Source organism: Carassius carassius, chromosome 29, assembly GCF_963082965.1.
Source record: "Carassius carassius chromosome 29, fCarCar2.1, whole genome shotgun sequence".
Taxonomy (NCBI): domain Eukaryota; kingdom Metazoa; phylum Chordata; class Actinopteri; order Cypriniformes; family Cyprinidae; genus Carassius; species Carassius carassius.
The window spans coordinates 25,899,409-25,918,794 of record NC_081783.1 but is presented as its reverse complement, the minus strand read 5'-3'; the positions used below and the strand labels follow the sequence as shown (position 1 = coordinate 25,918,794).

Below are 19,386 nucleotides of genomic sequence, written 5' to 3'. Positions count from 1 at the left end.
AATATAATGAATATTAAAAGAATGAAATGTATTTGTTATATTTATTGAACCAAGGGTTTTTTTTTTTGTAGGTAAATAAATTAGCAACTGAGATCCCACAGAAATCAACAAATCAATCAGTACCATCTAACCTTGAATCATACATAACCAAATCAGGTGAGTGATATTCAGAATTAATTTTAGCCAGCAGTAAACATAACAGTAACATCTTGGTGTTCACTTCTCCCATTAGATATATAGAATTTAAAACCACTGAATTGTTCCACAGGTTTATCATAGTCTGGATAATTTTTTTCTTCTTAATATTTTGTTAACATTTGCCACTTTAAATCCCTTTATATATAGATCCTATAGGATAGATAGATAGATAGATAGATAGATAGATAGATAGATAGATAGATAGATAGATAGATTTTAAACAATCATGTATTTGTGTATACATTCAAATATATATATATATATATATATATATATATATATATATATATATATTAGGGGTGTAACGATACGCGTATTCGTATTGAACCGTTCGGTACGAGGCTTTCTGTTCGGTACGTGGTACGCATTATGGACCGAACGGTTCGTTGGACTACTTAATTATATTTGGAAAATAAAAAAAATTGTGAAATATAATGATATGCGTTCAACAAGGTAGCCCAATAACCCAAACGACGTAACAGGCAACGCCCCTGACACCCCCGAAGAAGAAAAAAACACCAACTTATATTTTTATGTTAGGCTACTCAGTCAGGCACTCGCTCACTCAGTACGTGCTGAAGGCGCGTTGCAAAATGGCCAATGCATTTAACAGACCAGAAATAGAAGATCCTCCAATAACCAACAGGTCTGGTGTTTGGGTGCACTTTAGATTCCCTGTAAGCTATAATGGTGATGGCAAGAGAGTGGTGGATAAAAAAAAACAATGATATGTCCGCATCTAGGGTACACCAGCGGGAATACAAAAAAAAAAAAAAAACACCAGCGGGAATACTTGAAACATGTCAACTCATTTACGCCGACATCACCTTAGTGTGTCAGTATCTGGGAAAAGACGGAAAAAAGAGAAACATACATGCAACAAACTATCCCCGCAGCATTTAGACAGACATTTCCAACGGATTCAAACAGGGCAAAAGACATCACCACAGCGATTGGTAGGCTACATTTACGTTATAGCCACGGATATGAGACCTTACTATTTACCATTGATTCTATCATCACCATTATAGCTTACAGGGAATCCAAAGTGCACCCAAACACCAGACCTGTTGGTTATTGGAGGATCTTCTATTTCTGGTCTGTTAAACGCATTAGCCATTTTGCAACGAGCCTTCAGCGCGTACTGAGTGAGCGAGCGCCTTACTCTGTAGTGGAAAACGTAAGTATTTTTAAGAACGTGCTTAATGTAATTGAGCCCCGTTACAATATTCCTTCACGAGCCCATTTCAGACAGACCGTAATTCCTGCTTTGTTCCAAAAAACATAAGCCCTATAGAGAACCAATTGAGTAAAAACACACTCAATATAAAGAGTTATAGAGTTCCATATAAAAAGTTACATCTTTGTATTTGTTCATAACTAATTTAACATTTTCAATTTTTTTCAAGGAGCTGTTTTTGTTTTATACAGTATGCTGCTAAGAAAACACCATAGAAGATGGGTAAAGAATAGCTCCATCATTGTTCAATGTAAAAAAAAAACATACTTTGTTAGTTTTAATAAATAAAACATTTTTTAAAAATCAAGGAAATTTATCTGCTAATTTTTTCTTTTTGCTGTATCTAAAACGTACCGAACCGTACCGAACCGAACCGTGACACCAGTATATTGTATCGAACCGAACCGTGAATTTTGTGAACCGTTACACCCCTAATATATATATATATATATATATATATATATATATATATATATATATATATATATATATTTATTAGTGGGGCGCCGTTATTGGCGTTAATGAGCTGCGTTAACGTGAGACTCTTATCGGGCGATAAAAAAAAATATCGCCGTTAATCAATTCTCAAAGTTGGATTGGGAGCTGGGTTTATACTAAGCAAGCTATGATGACTTTCACCTTGATATTTTATATAACCGACTGGCTGAGGCCAGCCTAAAAAGATGCTCAGGACAGTTGACGGGCCACTGCTGCGCATCGTCACGAAAGCTTATATTTTTCACGTGTTTTTAAGCCTTACCGCTTGTCGATTTAAACATTAAAGCATCCAAAAACAAGACGTGGAAAAGTTGAACAGAGTAGCTGGTTACTCGCGCGCTGTGTTCGGTGCGCAAGAGAGAGATCGAGAGCCGCGTATCACGGACAGCGACACTGACATTTACATTTACATTTAATCATTTAGCAGACGCTTTTATCCAAAGCGACTTACAAATGAGAACAATAGAAGCAGTCAGGTCAACAAGAGAACAACAACAGTATACAAGTGCCATGACAAGTCTCAGTTTGTCTTGTATAGAACGCACAGGTTTTTTATTTATTTATTTATTTATTTATTTTTTTAAAGAAAAGGAAAAGTGCTAGTGTTAGTTGGTTAAGTGCAGGCGAAAAAGATGAGTCTTTAGCTGTTTCTTGAAAATGAGTAAAGACTCAGCTGTACGAATTGAGATTGGGAGGTCATTCCACCAGCTGAGCACAGTCCAGGAAAAGGTCCTTGAGATTGATTTTGAACTTCTTTGGGATGGTACCAGAAGGCGTCGATCACTTGCAGATCGCAAACTTCTGGAGGGCACATAAGATTTAACCAATGAGTTTAGGTAAGTTGGTGCCGTGCCAGTGGTCGTCTTGTAGGCTAGCATCAGTACCTTGAATTTGATGCGAGCAGCTACTGGTAGCCAGTGTAACCTGATGAGGAGCGGAGTGACGTGAGCTTTTTTTGGCTCATTGAAGACAACCCTCGCTGCTGCATTCTGGATCAATTGCAGAGGCTTGACAGTACATGCAGGAAGGCCCGCCAGGAGAGCATTACAATAGTCCAGTCTGGAGAGAACAAGAGCTTGGACAAGAAGTTGGGTTGCTTGCTCTGACAGGAAGGGTCTAATCTTCCTAATGTTGTATAAGGCAAACCTGCAGGACCGGGTAGTTGTAGCAATGTGGTCTGTGAAGCTTAACTGATGATCCATCACAACTCCTAGGTTTCTAGCTGTCCTCGAAGGAGTAATGGTTGATGAGCCCAGCTGTATAGAGAAGTTGTGATGAAGCAATGGGTTAACTGGAATCACCAGGAGTTCTGTCTTCGTAAGGTTAAGCTGAAGGTGATGGTCATTCATCCAGCTAGAGATGTCACTCAGACAGGCTGAGATGCGAGCAGCTACCGTCGGGTCATCTGGTTGGAATGAGAGGTAGAGTTGGGTGTCATCAGCGTAGCAGTGATAAGAAAAGCCATGCTTCTGAATGACAGATCCTAATGATGTCATGTAGATTGAGAAGAGAAGTGGTCCAAGTACTGAGCCTTGAGGAACCCCAGTAGCAAGGTGGTGTGACTTTGAAACATCACCCCTCCAAGACACACTGAAGGATCTGTCAGAGAGGTAGGACTTAACCCACAGGAGTGCAGTTCCAGAGATGCCCATCTTTCTGAGGGTGGACAGGAGAATCTGGTGATTAACAGTGTCAAAAGCAGCAGAAAGGTCCAGTAAGATGAGTACCGAGGATTTTGAAGCTGCTCTTGCTAGTCGCAGGGCTTCAGTAACCGAGAGCAGAGCAGTCTCAGTTGAGTGGCCACTTTTGAAGCCAGATTGGTTGCTGTCCAGGAGGTTGTTCTGTACAAGGAACATAGACAACTGGTTGAACACCGCTCGCTCAAGTGTCTTTGCAATGAATGGAAGAAGGGATACCGGTCTGTAGTTTTCAAGAAGCGCTGGATTTAGAGATGGTTTCTTGAGCAGTGGAGAATTGGCCGCTGATGGATCTCGTCTTATTTGTGAAGAAAACTGCAAAGTCGTCCGCTGTAAGAGTCGATGGAGGAGGTGGTGGCGGCGGATTAAGAAGAGAAGAGAAAGTCTTGAAGAGTGTCCGAGCATCACAACAGCTGTTAATTTTGTTGTGGTAGTAGGATGTTTTAGCCGTGAAGACATTTGCAGAGAAGGAAGAGAGGAGAGACTGATACACACTGAGGTCTGTAGAGTTTCTTGATTTCTGCCATTTCCTCTCTGCAGCCCTGAGTTTAGAGCGATGTTCACGGAGAACCTCAGACAGCCAGGGGGCAGATGGGGCGGTGCGTGCTGGTCTAGACAACAGTGGGCAAAAGTTGTCCAAGCAAGATGTTAAAGTGGAGCAAAGAGTGTCCGTAGCGCTGTTCGTGTCCAGAGCAGAGAACTGAGAGAGTGCAGGAAGCGAGGATGAAACCACAGAAGATAGGAGAGATGGAGAGAGTGAGCGTAGGTTCTGTCGAAAGGTGACCTGCGTTGGAGTGTGAGGCACTTCAGGAGTAAGTGCTAGGTTAGCAGTAATGAGGAAGTGGTCTGAGGTGTGCAGTGGAGCAACTGAAGAGTTGTCCACAGAGCAACAGCGCATGTAGATGAGGTCCAGTTGGTTGCCTGATTTGTGAGTCGCTGTAGTAGACACTAGCTTGAGATCAAATGAGGCGAGCAGAGTTTTGAAGTCAGCAGCCTGGGGTTTATCTAGGTGAACTGAACCGAGCTCACTGAACCGAGCTCTCTTCTGCGAAGTTCTCCTCGAAGTCCCTCCTGCACCTGAACGAACAAATACAAATCGCAGTTTGAACAAACAAAAAGATGTGAAAGAGCCCAATTCAGTACTCGCGGTGTTCTGGTGTTCAGGGCTCACGCAGAGAAAGGCGTCTCAAAACACTTGAACATCGAATTTGCTTATTTTTGCTCTTGTGCCGACAAATACATACAAAATATGTCAAAATATCCACCTTGGAAATTATGCTTGAAAAAACTGTCAGTTATTTCTAAAGTGAAAGTAAACAATTGAGGAAAAAAATGGGATGTGTATTATACTGGATGCGTTCATCGTCTCTTAAAGTGACCGCGCCTAATTTAGCTACTAGCTGCTGTAATGTTAATCCAAGAAAATGAAAGAAAATCACTCACTGCTCTTGACTGAATTACTTTGTAGTTTTAACAGTCAAACCAAAAATTATTCAGACACCAGATATAATTTTTGATATATATATATAGCAAAACTGTAATAATGTGAGAAATGTTGAAGGTGTCTGAATAAATGTAGGTTTGATTGTAAATTTCATTTTTACATTGAAGACTATCCAGTGCTATTTTACATTTAATTATTTGGTTTCTGTACCTTGACACCTACAAACTTGAAAAAAAAAACTTAAACATTGTGTAAATAGCACAAATAAATAAAAATAAACGAACATACAAATTAAACAATTTCATACAGGGCCCACTGGTAACAACCTTCACCGGGTCCCCGCTGACCCCAGCTATGGCCCTGCTCATGCCTGTTTCACACATACTCCATCTGCAGTGCGTATGCAGTCCGTGTGCGTTATGTATGTGGTGCAGCACAGACTTTATGTACTTTCACACAGGATGCGTTTGCAGTCCGCTACTCTGTACGTAAACGATCGCTGCACTGCTTGCAGACGCAACGCTCCTGGAACGCAACTGGAATCCGTTAACATAGGTGCGTAAAAAAAATATGCAACGCATATGCACTGCAGAAGGAGTATGTGTAAAACAGGCGTAAGGTTGTTTGCACCTTGTGCAATGTGGAATTAGTTTACAGCTTTTTCAAGCACTTTGTGATGCATTTTGGAAACAGGAGATGAGCCCATTTTCTAATGCACCACCTAGCTTGATAAACCCCTTCTCAAAGACTTACTGTTTGTCAATTTTATTCGGGTAAGACACATATTCTGAATGCCTTAGGCAGAATTCGAATGAGCCATTTTAATCTAGATTAATCTAGATTAATCTAGATTAATTTCAAGATCACAGTGAGATTAATCTAGATTAAAAAAATTAATCTATGCCCACCACTAATATATACACACACACACACACATATATATATATATATATATATATATATATATATATATATATATATATATATATATATATATATATCTACACGCTTACACACTTTATACTATATACCATATTAATAAAGTGAATAATTCATGAAATTCATGTTGAAGTGAATCATGAATCATTGAAATTCATGTTTACTTTTTCAGATATGGCAGAAAAAAATGAAAATGTAAGTAGAGAAATTTAATTTATTCATCTCTCTCTCTCTTCTTTCTTCATCCTTGAGGCTTTATTTAAAAAAAAAAAAAAAAAAAATACCAGATGAGAAAGACAAAAAAAAAAGGAAGGAAACCTTTTTTTTTTCTCTCATCTGGTATTTTTAGGGCCCGAGCACCCTCTTGTTTCTGCTCCGTTTATTATTAGGGCCCGAGCACCGAGGTGCGAGGACCCTCTTGTATCAGCTTTGTTTATTATTAGGGCCCGAGCACCGATGGTGCAAGGACCCTCTCGGAATTGCTCCGTTTATTATTATTATTATTATTATTATTATTATTATTAGGGCCCGAGCACCGATGGTGTGAGGACCCTATTGTATCTGCTCTGTTTCTTTTTATTATTCTTCCGCTTCTCCAAAATGAATCGCATTTTTGAGGGCTTAAACATGCTCAAAAAGTCATCAAACTTTGCACACGCGTCAAACCTGGTGAAAATTTTCGTCTGATATAAGATTCATAACAGGGTCTGGCAAAATGGCTCGACAGCGCCACCTATACTAAGAAAATCAACAGCCTTCCAGCTATGTTTCACGTACATGTACATAAATCAGTACACACATGTAACACACCAATATCTACAAAAAAGTCTCTTGGTAGGAAATCCAAATCCCAACAGGAAGTTGGTTATTTTGAATTTTCTCTGCAAAATGGGTGTCATTTTTGCCATTTTCAGGGGTTGTACTTTAACGAACTCCTCCTAGAGATTTATTCAGATAAACACCAAAGTTAGTCAGTGTAATCTAAAGACCTTTGCGATGTTAAATTGCAAAGATCTTGAGGTTTCGTTAAAGGGCGTGTCCATGGCAGCCTGACAAATTTCGATGTTTCGCCATGAAAAAGGAAGTTGCTGTAACATGCAATGTCCAATCTGCCCCAATCTTCACATGTTAGATAAGACTTCTGTCCTGAACAGATCTACATGCCCATATTCAGTTATAGTCAAAGTGCCACCTGCTGGCAACAGGAAGTGACATATTTTATGCTGCAACAAACTACTCCTAGAAATTGTTTGACATTAATGTATTTTTTGTGGTCAGTCTAATCTAAAGGCCTATGCAATGTAAAATTGTGTAGAACTTGAGTTTTTGTTAAAGGACGTGTCCATGGCCCCATGACAAAATTTTATGTCTCGCCATAGCAAAAGAAGTTGTTGTAACTCAGGCATAAAATGTTCTCTCCTCCCTAAACTTCACATGTTCGATAAGAGTCCTGGCCTGAACACATCTGAAGGCCAATATTCCATTATAATGATAACGCCACCTGCTGGCAACAGTTAGATTGGCACATATATGGAATATACTTTGATATATTCCACTTATATTTATGACTTTAAATGCATATTTCTCACAGTTCACCTATATACTAAAGCCACTCGCTGCCGGTGAGCCCGGGCCTAAACAAGCTCCAAAACTCACGAAACTTTGCACACGCATCAGGACTGGCGAAAATTTACATCTGATATAGGTTTCAGAAGTGGGTGTGGCAAAATGGCTCGATAGCGCCACCTGTTAAATTTCAACGGAGTGCGCCTCGAACTGTGTTTCACGTACATTCATGAAAATCGGTACACACATGTAATACACCATTACCTACAAAAAAGTCTCTTTGTACAAAATCCAAAACCCAACAGGAAGTAAGTTATTTTGAATTTCCTGTATGATTTTTGCGCAGTTTTTTCCATTTCCATGCCTCGTACTTTGACGAACTCCTCCTACAATTTTAATCGGATTATCTTAAAATTTGGTGAGGGTCATCATAAGACCTTTGTGATGTTAAATTGCGATGGTTTTGAGTTTTCGTCAAGGGGTGTGTCTCCTATTCATTGCTTTACCTTTTCTTGTAGTGGTAAGATGCTTTTCAGTCAAAAACACTTCTTCTCACCAAGTTCCTCAACTCCAACAGCCCTCTGATAAAACATAACAAATTAAACAAACTTGTCTACATCAGAGAAGTCATTTATGTCAATGTGTCTACCATATGTTTCATCCAGAAAACTATTGATTTTTTTCTAGAATATACAATGAATCTTTATTGAAACCTCCTGAAAAATCTTCATGAGACGCATTAAATGCAAGTCCCTTTGAACTACCATCATTTTCACACATAAAAACTTGTGACTCAGACCCCGTTCACACAGAGACGTGTTTCGCTGTATATGCATAAATTTTGTATCGCATAGGCGTTATGTCTACACGGATCTGGTGTTTTATGTGAGTGAAACGGATATTTTTTAAACCGGTTCCCAGAGTGGATACATTTGAAAATGCCGCCCTTCCGTTTTCATCTGGACAGTGAATCCATATATTTTCTGAAACGATGACGTCATCAGCCCACGTCTTGCCCCTAGTCAGACACTGCTATGTCATGCAACAGCAACAGAAACATGAACAAACACTGAATGATTGTGTTTTTATTAATTTACATTAACACAGATTAATAAATGTATTGTTCCATGTTCATTTGTATACTGCGCACAAGGTTTATGTGCATAGTCCAAGTCTTCTCTGTTTAAAGTGGCAAATTTACAGCACCACATGCCTGTCTGCCATGTATACTACATTGTTTTGTGTTGGTTTTGTGGTTTCGTGTGGACGCAAAAAAAAAAGATCAGATAGGGAAAGTTCTGGCTTCATGTGGAAGTAGCCTTAGTATCATCAGATTGCATCACATTCAGATCACATTTTTATTATTCAAGATGCCTAAACATAAATTTTCTTTGTTTCCATTACTTGCACTTTCCAACTGTTTAGTACCACCAGTACTGGTTACTTCTTCAACAGTATTTTTTTCAGATACATCAAGGTAAGTGCACAAAGGTCTCTCTCACACCCTCTCTTTCTCTCTCTCTCTCTCACACACACACACAAACACTATAATTTGCTGTTATACTCCATATAACTCCATATACAAGCCAGGAACTAAGCCTTTTTTGCACAGGCCTATCCAAAGGGTTAATGGTCCCACCTAGTGATCAACTGTAAAAAATAACAAATGTTACCTCTTCCCAACAGGGAAAACCACCAACAATCAAGAATCTCACACACACACAAACACTATAATTTGTTGTTATACTCCATATAGCTCCATATACAAGCCAGAAACTAAGCCATTTTTTGCACAGGCCTATCTAAAGGGTCAATGGTTCCACCTAGTGATCAACTTTACAAATAACAAATTTTACCTCTTCTCAAAAGGGAAAACCACAAACAATCAAGAATGCATGATTATATGGTGTCATGGCTTTGCGATCAAAAAATGTCATTATAATGGAAGTCAATGGGGCATCATTTATGAGCTTGGTAATTAAAGAGTTAAAATCTTGGATTTTTTTAAACATTTGGTAGTTTTGATCAGGACTGAGGTTGATTAATAGATTTATTCAAAAAAATTGAAAAAAATATTTATCTGATACATTTTTACAGCAGTTTAATTTAGTGGATGTTTTCATCCACGGACATAACGAAAGGGTAGTGAATTTGAAAAAAAAAATCCAAAAAAATTAGCATTTTCCCAAAATATGGGTCAAAATAAGATTTGTCACCAAAAATCATTCCATTAGCTCAAACACAGAGAAAGTTGTGGCCAAAAAAGACTCAACTTTACCCCCTAGTGGACAAAAACGTCCCCAACAACACATAAGGGTTAATAAAATTAAGTTTTGCCTCTTTTATATTTTTTCTGTCCTAAATTTCTGAGTGCTTTAAATTTTAGATAGTTCACCTGATTCCTAGTTTTCCTATAAATCAAGAGAGTCCTATTGCTGCTTTTTAATATTTCCAATATTTACAATTCAAATTCATAATTTCAATTTAGTTTTGAGTATTTTTAAAAGTTATATTTATGGGCTTTTTATGCCTTTATCGTGAGAGGACAGTGGAGAGCTGACATGAAAGCACTGGGAGGAGAAAAGGGAGCAGGATCAGCAAAGGACCTCAAGACGGGATTCAAATTCGGATCGCCATGAGCGCAGTTGTGCTATATGTCGACACAGTAACTACAAGGCTATGGATGCCAAAAATAAATAAAACGTAAAAAAAAATTAAATAAAAATAACATTTATCCAAGCATCATCAGCTATTGTCTTTAAATATGTCAATATTATATTTTTAACAACCTAGTTCATGCTGTTTTATGATTACTAAATCTTAATTAATTATTGTACAGTACAGAAAAGAATATTATGATCACTGATACCATATTCAATTACTCCTTTCTGGGAAAAATACATCATATACCAAAATAAGATCAGTGGTAAGCCCCCCCCCCAAAAAAAACACACACAACTCTGCCAGATTTGTTTATATTTTGGATTAAATGAAAAAAAGTACATAATGACTGCAGAGCATTAAAATTATCCACTGTTCTATTAGACATGTTTGTATTAATACATTATTTTGCCAAATTATTGTCATTTTATTCTTTCTATCGTCTTGGATTAATGACCTAGTAGAAAGGCAAATTCACTGCAAATCTGCAAATCCATAAATTTTCCCCCACCTTCCGGTCATGGTAAAGTTCTGTGCTCTGTCTATTATAAGAATAAAGGCTGTTTCCATGAGAAGTAATAAACTTGTCTAGTTTATTATCAAAACTACACTTAAAGGGATATATAGACCGGAATCCCTTCATCTTTCTGAAAAATCACACCCTGGTTATAACAGTTTTTGTTACTACTGTGTAATGTTACTACTGTGTAATGAGCAGAACTTGACTTGACTTGACTTGAACAGCATGAACAGACTAGACTCACGACAGCAGGAACATCCATTATTACACAACAAAGAACAACGGGAACATGAGGGCTATTTGTATCAAACACTAAGGGTCAAATAAAAAAAATGAACTAATGAGCAAACGGAACTGAGTCACATGACAGGACAATAACCAATAAGGAATAAGACGCATGACTATAACAACCAATCAGAAATTGACACATACACAGGGCAGAAATACATGAGGGCAAGGGAAGCATGACACATGAATCAATTTACAAAATAAAAGACATGAAAACAAGAATGTGAAACAGAACCCAAAACAGACCTTACATACGGAGAAATTAATATGAGGTGCTCAAACAGTGCAAGAATCTTTTTTCTGTCATGTTTAATTTCAGTTTTTTTTTTTGCAGAAAACATACTATGGTAAATTGATGTAAAATACATAATCACATAATTTGAAACATGAGCCTCAGTTATCTGACAAAAAAAAATCATGTCTGTACTTCTTGATTCATAGAAGCATTGCCATGACTTATTTTTTTTGTCAATACAGGAAAGGAAGATTCTAGAAGAGACCCTGACCCCTCTGGCCCCTCACCCAACGATTGCACCATCAGCCCTTCCCAAAACCCACAGCACTTTACAATCCCAGCCTAAGCCAGAAAACAAACAGGGGCTACAGGAGAAGCAGATGGTAAGAATTTAACGAAGAACATTAAATGAAGTGCTTGATGATGGTGTAAATGAATCTGACCACATTTCTCACTCCATCAGAGCTCTGGAACTTATAGGCAAAGAGAAGTCGGCAACAGTGAAGCAGCCCAAAGACGGACAGAGAGTTTACAGATGTCAGTAAGGTCTGGGACAACTCTAGAAGTAAACAATAAAGGAATAGTTCACCCAAAAATTTAAATTGTAATTCCAGAACTGTATTTTTCCTTCTATGAGACACAATTTTTTAATAAAATTCTCTTGTTCCCACAACAATAGCTCACAGAGACCATGTCTGTCTACTGTGTTATGGTCTTTTTGACAGACATCATAACTATAACTGTTGTACATATTATGGAAAACAAGATTTTGTGTAGCATGAAAAAAACAACAAGCAATCTGATAGTGTAAATAATAACAGAATTTTTGTTTTCAGGTTAACTATTCATTTTTTTTTTAAACTGCATTATAATTTAACATATTGTTTGCTGTATGTTTTCACTTATCTCTCCTATACCAGTTCTCCCCTGCAAGGTTGTGGTTCATTGGGTCAGAGAGGACAAGTAGACCAGAGCCAAGAAAAGCGGCCCACATTACCGTCTAGTCAGGGTGAGTCTAGTGGGTATAACGGAGTGACAGAGACGTGAATCATACGGAACCATTTGCAAGCTTTTTTTCCTTGACATGGTCTAAACACAGACAGGGTCGAAACAGGAGCAAACAGGTATGGTATGGGCAAGACACAAGAATAACCCAAGGGCAAGCAAAGGTCTCCGATCAGCAAACAATATCCAGAGGGTTTAGCAAGAGGGGTAATCCAGAGCAAAGGGTCAAAACACAAGTAACAGGGCAAAGCAAGAAAAATACTAAACTATGAAAAGTATAAACTGAAACAAGACTATGAAAACTATAAACTTAAGACTAAGAAAAGTATAAACTGAAACAAGACTATGAAAACTAGAAACAGAGACAAGACTATGAAAACAAGGTACTTAAACAAGACTAAGAAAACAAACAAAGAATGGCTTGGTAATGCAGCTATCGCTAGGGGAGGGATATGTGCAGAGCAATACTCGGCAGTGTGTGAAAGGAAGTCCAATGCTTATAAAGCATGTTTGATGATTGTGCTGTGTGTGTGTAATTGGTGGCAGCTGTGTGTGATTGTTTTCAGGTGAATGTGATTGGTGCAATGGAGCATGGGATATGTAGTCCAAGGTGTACTGCGTAGTGTGAGTCTGTGTTGTAGAGCTGAAGATCTTTGCCCGAACCCGACGGGACCCGATGGGACCTGACGGGTTTGGTCGGGCTCGGGCTTGCGCTCCGGGTTGCGAGGTAAACGAGCGGTCATGTGATATGTTTCGATTAGCGCGAGAAAGATGTGAAAATGGATGCTGAGTAGGTGTAACGAAGGCTTGCCTCTGGTGATTACGTTTTGGTTGCAGCAGCAACTAAAGCAAAGTCTGAGGTGTGGAAAAGTTTATAATGAAAATAATGAGTGAATAATGACGCACCATCAGTGAGCGCAGGAATGCACGGAAGCCATCGACAGTGGATTCAATCATTTTCCTCCACAAAAACATGTAGGCTAGCCTAATCTCTGTGAGTAATGATTTTTCAAATGATAACTAAATATTCATTGAGTCTTAAATGCATAATGTGGACAGAGTATTTACGCAAATGTTGGCATTATTCTTTTATTAAATATCATCTGCTAGTGTGAAGCAAATCCGGCGGAGCCTTTATCTTAATTTCGTTATTGCCAAATACCCATCTTAATTTAAAATTTATCTTAATTTAATTTGTTAAAAATGACTAGTTTTTATTGGTGCGTTGGTCTATTTATAGGCTAAATGAGCCTATGTCTAGAATGCTGAGATGTTACGATGTCACAGAGGACTTATTTCATTTCTTTATTCCAACTTCGAAGTGGTCTAGTCTATGTTAGTTATGAATAAATGATGTTAAAACATGTATAAATGACTCATTATTGACAAAAGGCAAAAGAAATGTGTGCGTGCGCACATTTAAATAATGTCAGGCTGTAACCGGGTTCGGGCTTTAAAAAAGCTGTCAATCAAAATGTACTTGTCGGGTTCGGGCCGAAACCTGTCGGGCTCGGGTCCTGTCGGGCCTAACTTTTAAGGCCCGATTACAGCTCTACTGTGTTGTGGATGATGACCTCTGGTGGTGATTTAATGGAAGTTCAGTGACTGGATCATGACAGTGGGATTTTACATTAGCATGTTGTTTGACTAACGACTCTAATAAGTAAAATGATACATATATAGCAAACAAAAATACAAGGTCCATTTTATCAGATGGTTTATTGTTCATTTAAATCAATGTGAATAAAAAAAAGCATTTCTCACAATTTGTTTATCATGGATTATTTTGTTTACTGAGCTTGTTCCAGTGCATTCTGGGATTACATTCTCAGTCAATTTAGACCAAATAAGGTATGTTATAGTGCTGTAAAATGATTGATCGCGATTAATCAAATTCAAAATAAGTTTTTGTTTACATTATATATGTATGTGTACTGTGTATATTTATTTATATGTTTTTTTTTTTATATGAACACGTACACTCACCTAAAGGATTATTACAACCCGAATTCCGGAAAAGTTGGGATGTTTTTTTAATTTTAACAAAATGAAAACTAAAGGAATTTCAAATCACATGAGCCAATATTTTATTCACAATAGAACATAGATAACGTAGCAAATGTTTAAACTGAGAAATTTTACACTTTTATCCACTTAATTAGCTCATTTAAAATTTAATGCCTGCTACAGGTCTCAAAAAAGTTGGCACGGGGGCAACAAATGGCTAAACATCTAGTGATTAATTAAGTTAATTGATATCAGGTCTGTAACATGATTAGCTATAAAAGCTTTGTCTTAGAGATGCAGAGTCTCTCAGAAGTAAAGATGGGCAGAGGCTCTCCAATCTGTGAAAGACTGCGTAAAAAAATTGTGGAAAACTTTAAAAACAATGTTCCTCAACGTCAAATTGCAAAGGGTTTGCAAATCTCATCATCTACAGTGCATAACATCATCAAAAGATTCAGAGAAACTGGAGAAATCTCTGTGCGTAAGGGACAAGGCCGGACACCTTTATTGGATGCCCGTGGTCTTCGGGCTCTCAGACGACACTGCATCACTCATCGGCATGATTGTGTCAATGACATTACTAAATGGGCCCAGGAATACTTTCAGAAACCACTGTCGGTAAACACAATCCACCGTGCCATCAGCAGATGCCAACTAAAGCTCTATCATGCAAAAAGGAAGCCATATGTGAACATGGTCCAGAAGCGCCGTCGTGTCCTGTGGGCCAAGGCTCATTTAAAATGGACTATTTCAAAGTGGAATAGTGTTTTATGGTCAGACGAGTCCAAATTTGACATTCTTGTTGGAAATCACGGACGCCGTGTCCTCCGGGCTAAAGAGGAGGGAGACCTTCCAGCATATTATCAGCGTTCAGTTCAAAAGCCAGCATCTCTGATGGTATGGGGGTGCATAAGTGCATACGGTATGGGCAGCTTGCATGTTTTGGAAGGCTCTGTGAATGCTGAAAGGTATATAAAGGTTTTAGAGCAACATATGCTTCCCTCCAAACAACGTCTATTTCAGGGAAGGCCTTGTTTATTTCAGCAGGACAATGCAAAACCACATACTGCAGCTATAACAGCATGGCTTCGTCGTAGAAGAGTCCGGGTGCTAACCTGGCCTGCCTGCAGTCCAGATCTTTCACCTATAAAGAACATTTGGCGCATCATTAAACGAAAAATACGTCAAAGACGACCACGAACTCTTCAGCAGCTGGAAATCTATATAAGGCAAGAATCGGACCAAATTCCAACAGCAAAACTCCAGCAACTCATAGCCTCAATGCCCGGACATCTTCAAACTGTTTTGAAAAGAAAAGGAGATGCTACACCATTGTAAACATGCCCCGTCCCAACTATTTTGAGACCTGTAGCAGAAATCAAAATTGAAATGAGCTCATTTTGTGCATAAAATTGTAAACTTTCTCAGTTTAAACATTTGCTATGTTATCTATGTTCTATTGTGAATAAAATATTGGCTCATGTGATTTGAAAGTCTTTAAGTTTTCATTTTATTAAAATTTAAAAAACGTCCCAACTTTTCCGGAATTCGGGTTGTAGGAACACCTGTTCAATTTCTCATTAATAAAATTATCTAATCAACCAATCACATGGCAGTTGCTTCAATGCATTTAGGTGTGTGCTCCTGGTCAAGACAATCTCCTGAACTCCAAACTGAATGTCAGAATGGGAAAGAAATGTGATTTAAGCAATTTTGAGCGTGGCATGGTTGTTGGTGCCAGACGGGCCAGTCTGAGTATTTCACAATCTGCTCAGTTACTGGGATATTTACACACTACCATTTCTAGGGTTTACAAAGAATGGTGTGAAAAGGGAAAAACATCCAGTATGCGGCAGTCCTGTGGGCAAAAATGCCTTGTTGATGCTAGAGGTCAGAGGAGAATGGGCCAACTGATTAAAGCTGATAGAAGAGCAACTTTGAGTGATATAACCACTCGTTACAACTGAGGTATGCAGCAAAGCATTTGTGAAGCCACAACATGCACAACCCTGAGGCGGATGGACTACAACAGTAGAAGACCACCGGGTACCACTCATCTGCACTACAAATAGGAAAAAGAGGCTACAATTTGCACGAGCTCACCAAAATTGGACAGTTGAAGACTGGAAAAATGTTGCCTGGTCTGATGAATCTCGATTTATTTTGAGACATTCAGATGGTAGAGTCAGAATTTGGCATAAACAGAATGATAACATGGATCCATCATGCCTTGTTACCACTGTGCAGGCTGGTGGTGGTGGTGTAATGGTGTGTGGGATGTTTTCTTGGCACACTTTAGGCCACTTAGTGCCAATTGGGCATCGTTTAAATGCCAAGGCCTACCTGAGCATTGAATCTGACCATGTCCATCCCTTTATGACCACCATGTACCCATCCTCTAATGGCTACTTCCAGCAGTATAATGCACCATGTCACAAAGCTTGAATCATTTCAAATTGGTTTCTTGAACATGACAATGAGTTCACTGTACTAAAATGCCCCCCACAGTCACCAGATCTCAACCCAATAGAGCATCTTTGGGATGTGGTGGAATGGGAGCTTTGTGCGCTGGATGTGCATCCCACAAATCTCCATCAACTGCAAGATGCTATCCTATCACTACGGGCCATCATTTCTAAAGAATGCTTTCAGCACCTTATTGAATCAATGCCACTTAGAATTAAGGCAGTTCTGAAGGTGAAAGGGGGTCAAACACAGTATTAGTATGGTGTTCCTAATAATCCTTTAGGTGAGTGTATATCCATTTATATATTTATATTCTTATATTTGATATTACATATAAATATATTTAATATATAAACGTAACATATTTTTCTTAAATATATGCATGCATGTGTTTGTATTTATATACAGTATACAGGTGCTTCTCAATAAATTTGAATGTCAAGGAAAAGTTCATTTATTTCAGTAATTCAACTCAAATTGTGAAACTCGTATTAAATAGATTCAATGCACACAGACAGATGTAGTTTACATCTTTGGTTCTTTTAATTGTGATGATTTTGGCTCACATTTAACAAAAACCCACCAATTCACTATCTCAACAAATTAGAGTACTTCATAAAACCAATAATAATAATAATAAAAATAAACATTTAGTGAATTGTTGGCCTTCTGGAAAGTATGTTAATTTACTGTACATGTACTCAATACTTGGTAGGGGCTCATTTTGCTTTAATTACTGTCTCGATTCTGCGTGGCATGGAGGTGATCAGTTTGTGGCAATGCTGAGGTGGTATGGAAGCCCAGGTTTCTTTGACAGTGGCCTTCAGCTCATCTGCATTGTTTGGTCTCTTGTTTCTCATCGTCCTCTTGACAATAGCCCATATATTCTCTCTGGGGTTCAGGTCTGGTGAGTTTGCTAGCCAGTCATTCACACCAACACCATGGTCATTTAAGCAGCTTTTGGTGCCTTTAGCAGTGTGGGCAGGTGCCAAATCCTGATGGAAAATGAAATCAACTTCAAGCAACTTGGGCTATGAGCCTCTCCAGCCTTCCTCCAGACTCTAGGACCTTGGTTTCCAAATGAAATACAAAACTTGCTATCATCTGAAAAAAGGACTTTGGACCAATGGCAACAGTCCATTTCTTCTCCGTAGCCCAGGTAAGATGCCTCTGATATTGTCTGTGGTACAGGAGTGGCTTAACAAGAGGAATACGACAACTGTAGCCAAATTCCTTGACACTTCTGTGTGTGGTGGCTCTTGTTGCCTTGACCCCAGCCTCAGTGCATTCCTTGTTAAGTTCTCTAAAAGTCTTCTGTTTGACAATCCTCATAAGGCTGCAGTTCTCTTGGTTGGTTGTGCATTTTTTTCTTCCACACTTTTTCCTTCCACTCAACTTGCTGTCAACATGCTTGGATACAGCACTCTGTGAACAGCCAGCTTATTGGCAATACATTTTTGTGACTTACACTCCTTGTGAAGGGTGTCAATGATTGTCAGAGACCATTTTGAAGGCTCAGGAAACCTTTGCAGGTGTTTTGAGTTGATTAGCTGATTGGCATGTCATCATATTCTAATTTGTTGAGATCAAGAATTGGTTTTTTTTTGTTAAATGTGAGCCAAAATCATCACAATTAAGAGAATTCACAATTTGAGATGAATTACTGAAATAAATGAATTTTTCCTCAACATTCTAATTTATTGTGAAGCACCTGTACATAATAAATATGTAGTATTCACACATGTCGTGTAAACAAACCTTTATTTTTGATGCGATTACTCGCAATTAATCGTTTGACAGCACTAGTATGTTAACTTCTTAGGTAAGGTTTCTTAAATTCTTAAAGGGGTCATATGTCGTTGCTAAAAAGAACATTATTTTGTGTATTTGGTGTAATGCAGTGTGTTTAAGTTTAAGCTTTTTTTTTTTTTTTTTTTTTTTTTTTTTTACATAATTTACATTTATTTACATACATTTTTTCCTCTATGCCCCCCGGCTTTCTGAAATGCATAGATTTTTACAAAGCTCATCGTTCTGAAAAGCAAGGTGTGCTCTTATTTTCCAGCTATCCAGTGAATTGTGATTGGCAGAATACCTCAAGCATCTGACAGAAATGTTAGGCCCCTCACCATACTGTGATGCCGTGTCCCCCCACGCAATGAGAAAAAGACAGTAAATACCATATAGACTATAGAAAAGGCATTTGCTGCACCCAGTGGGGACATAATTGTGAACTTTGCACACACATCAGAACTGGTGAAAATTTACATCTGATACAGGTTTCAGAAGTGGGTGTGGCAAAATGGCTTGATAGCGCCACCTGTTAAATTACAACGGAGTGCGCCTCGAGCTATGTTTCACGTACATGCATGAAAATCAGTACACAGATGTAACACACCATTAATTACAAAAAAGTCTCTTGGTAAAACCCAACAAGAAGTACGTTATTTTGAATTTCCTGTATGATTTTTGTGCAATTTTTGCCATTTCCATGCCTTGTACTTTGAGAAACTCCTCTTACAGTTTTAATCAGATTATCTTCAAATTTGGTGAGGGTCATCATAAGACCTTTGTGATGTTAAATTGTAAAGATTTTGGGCGGCCTGACAAAATTTGATGTTT

The 19,386-nt window shown here is 38.3% G+C and overlaps 1 protein-coding gene across 1 annotated transcript in view; it reads left to right on the top strand.

Annotated features, from left to right (window-relative positions):
* The window catches only part of limch1b (LIM and calponin homology domains 1b), a 212,840-nt gene that overhangs the window by 180,834 nt on the left and 12,620 nt on the right, over nt 1–19,386 (top strand). The window contains exons 12-16 of the mRNA XM_059516453.1: nt 72–156; nt 6,189–6,211; nt 11,529–11,669; nt 11,750–11,823; nt 12,207–12,295. Of these exons, the coding sequence (XP_059372436.1) occupies nt 72–156; nt 6,189–6,211; nt 11,529–11,669; nt 11,750–11,823; nt 12,207–12,295 (412 nt within the window). The remainder of the gene's footprint in view (nt 1–71; nt 157–6,188; nt 6,212–11,528; nt 11,670–11,749; nt 11,824–12,206; nt 12,296–19,386) is intronic.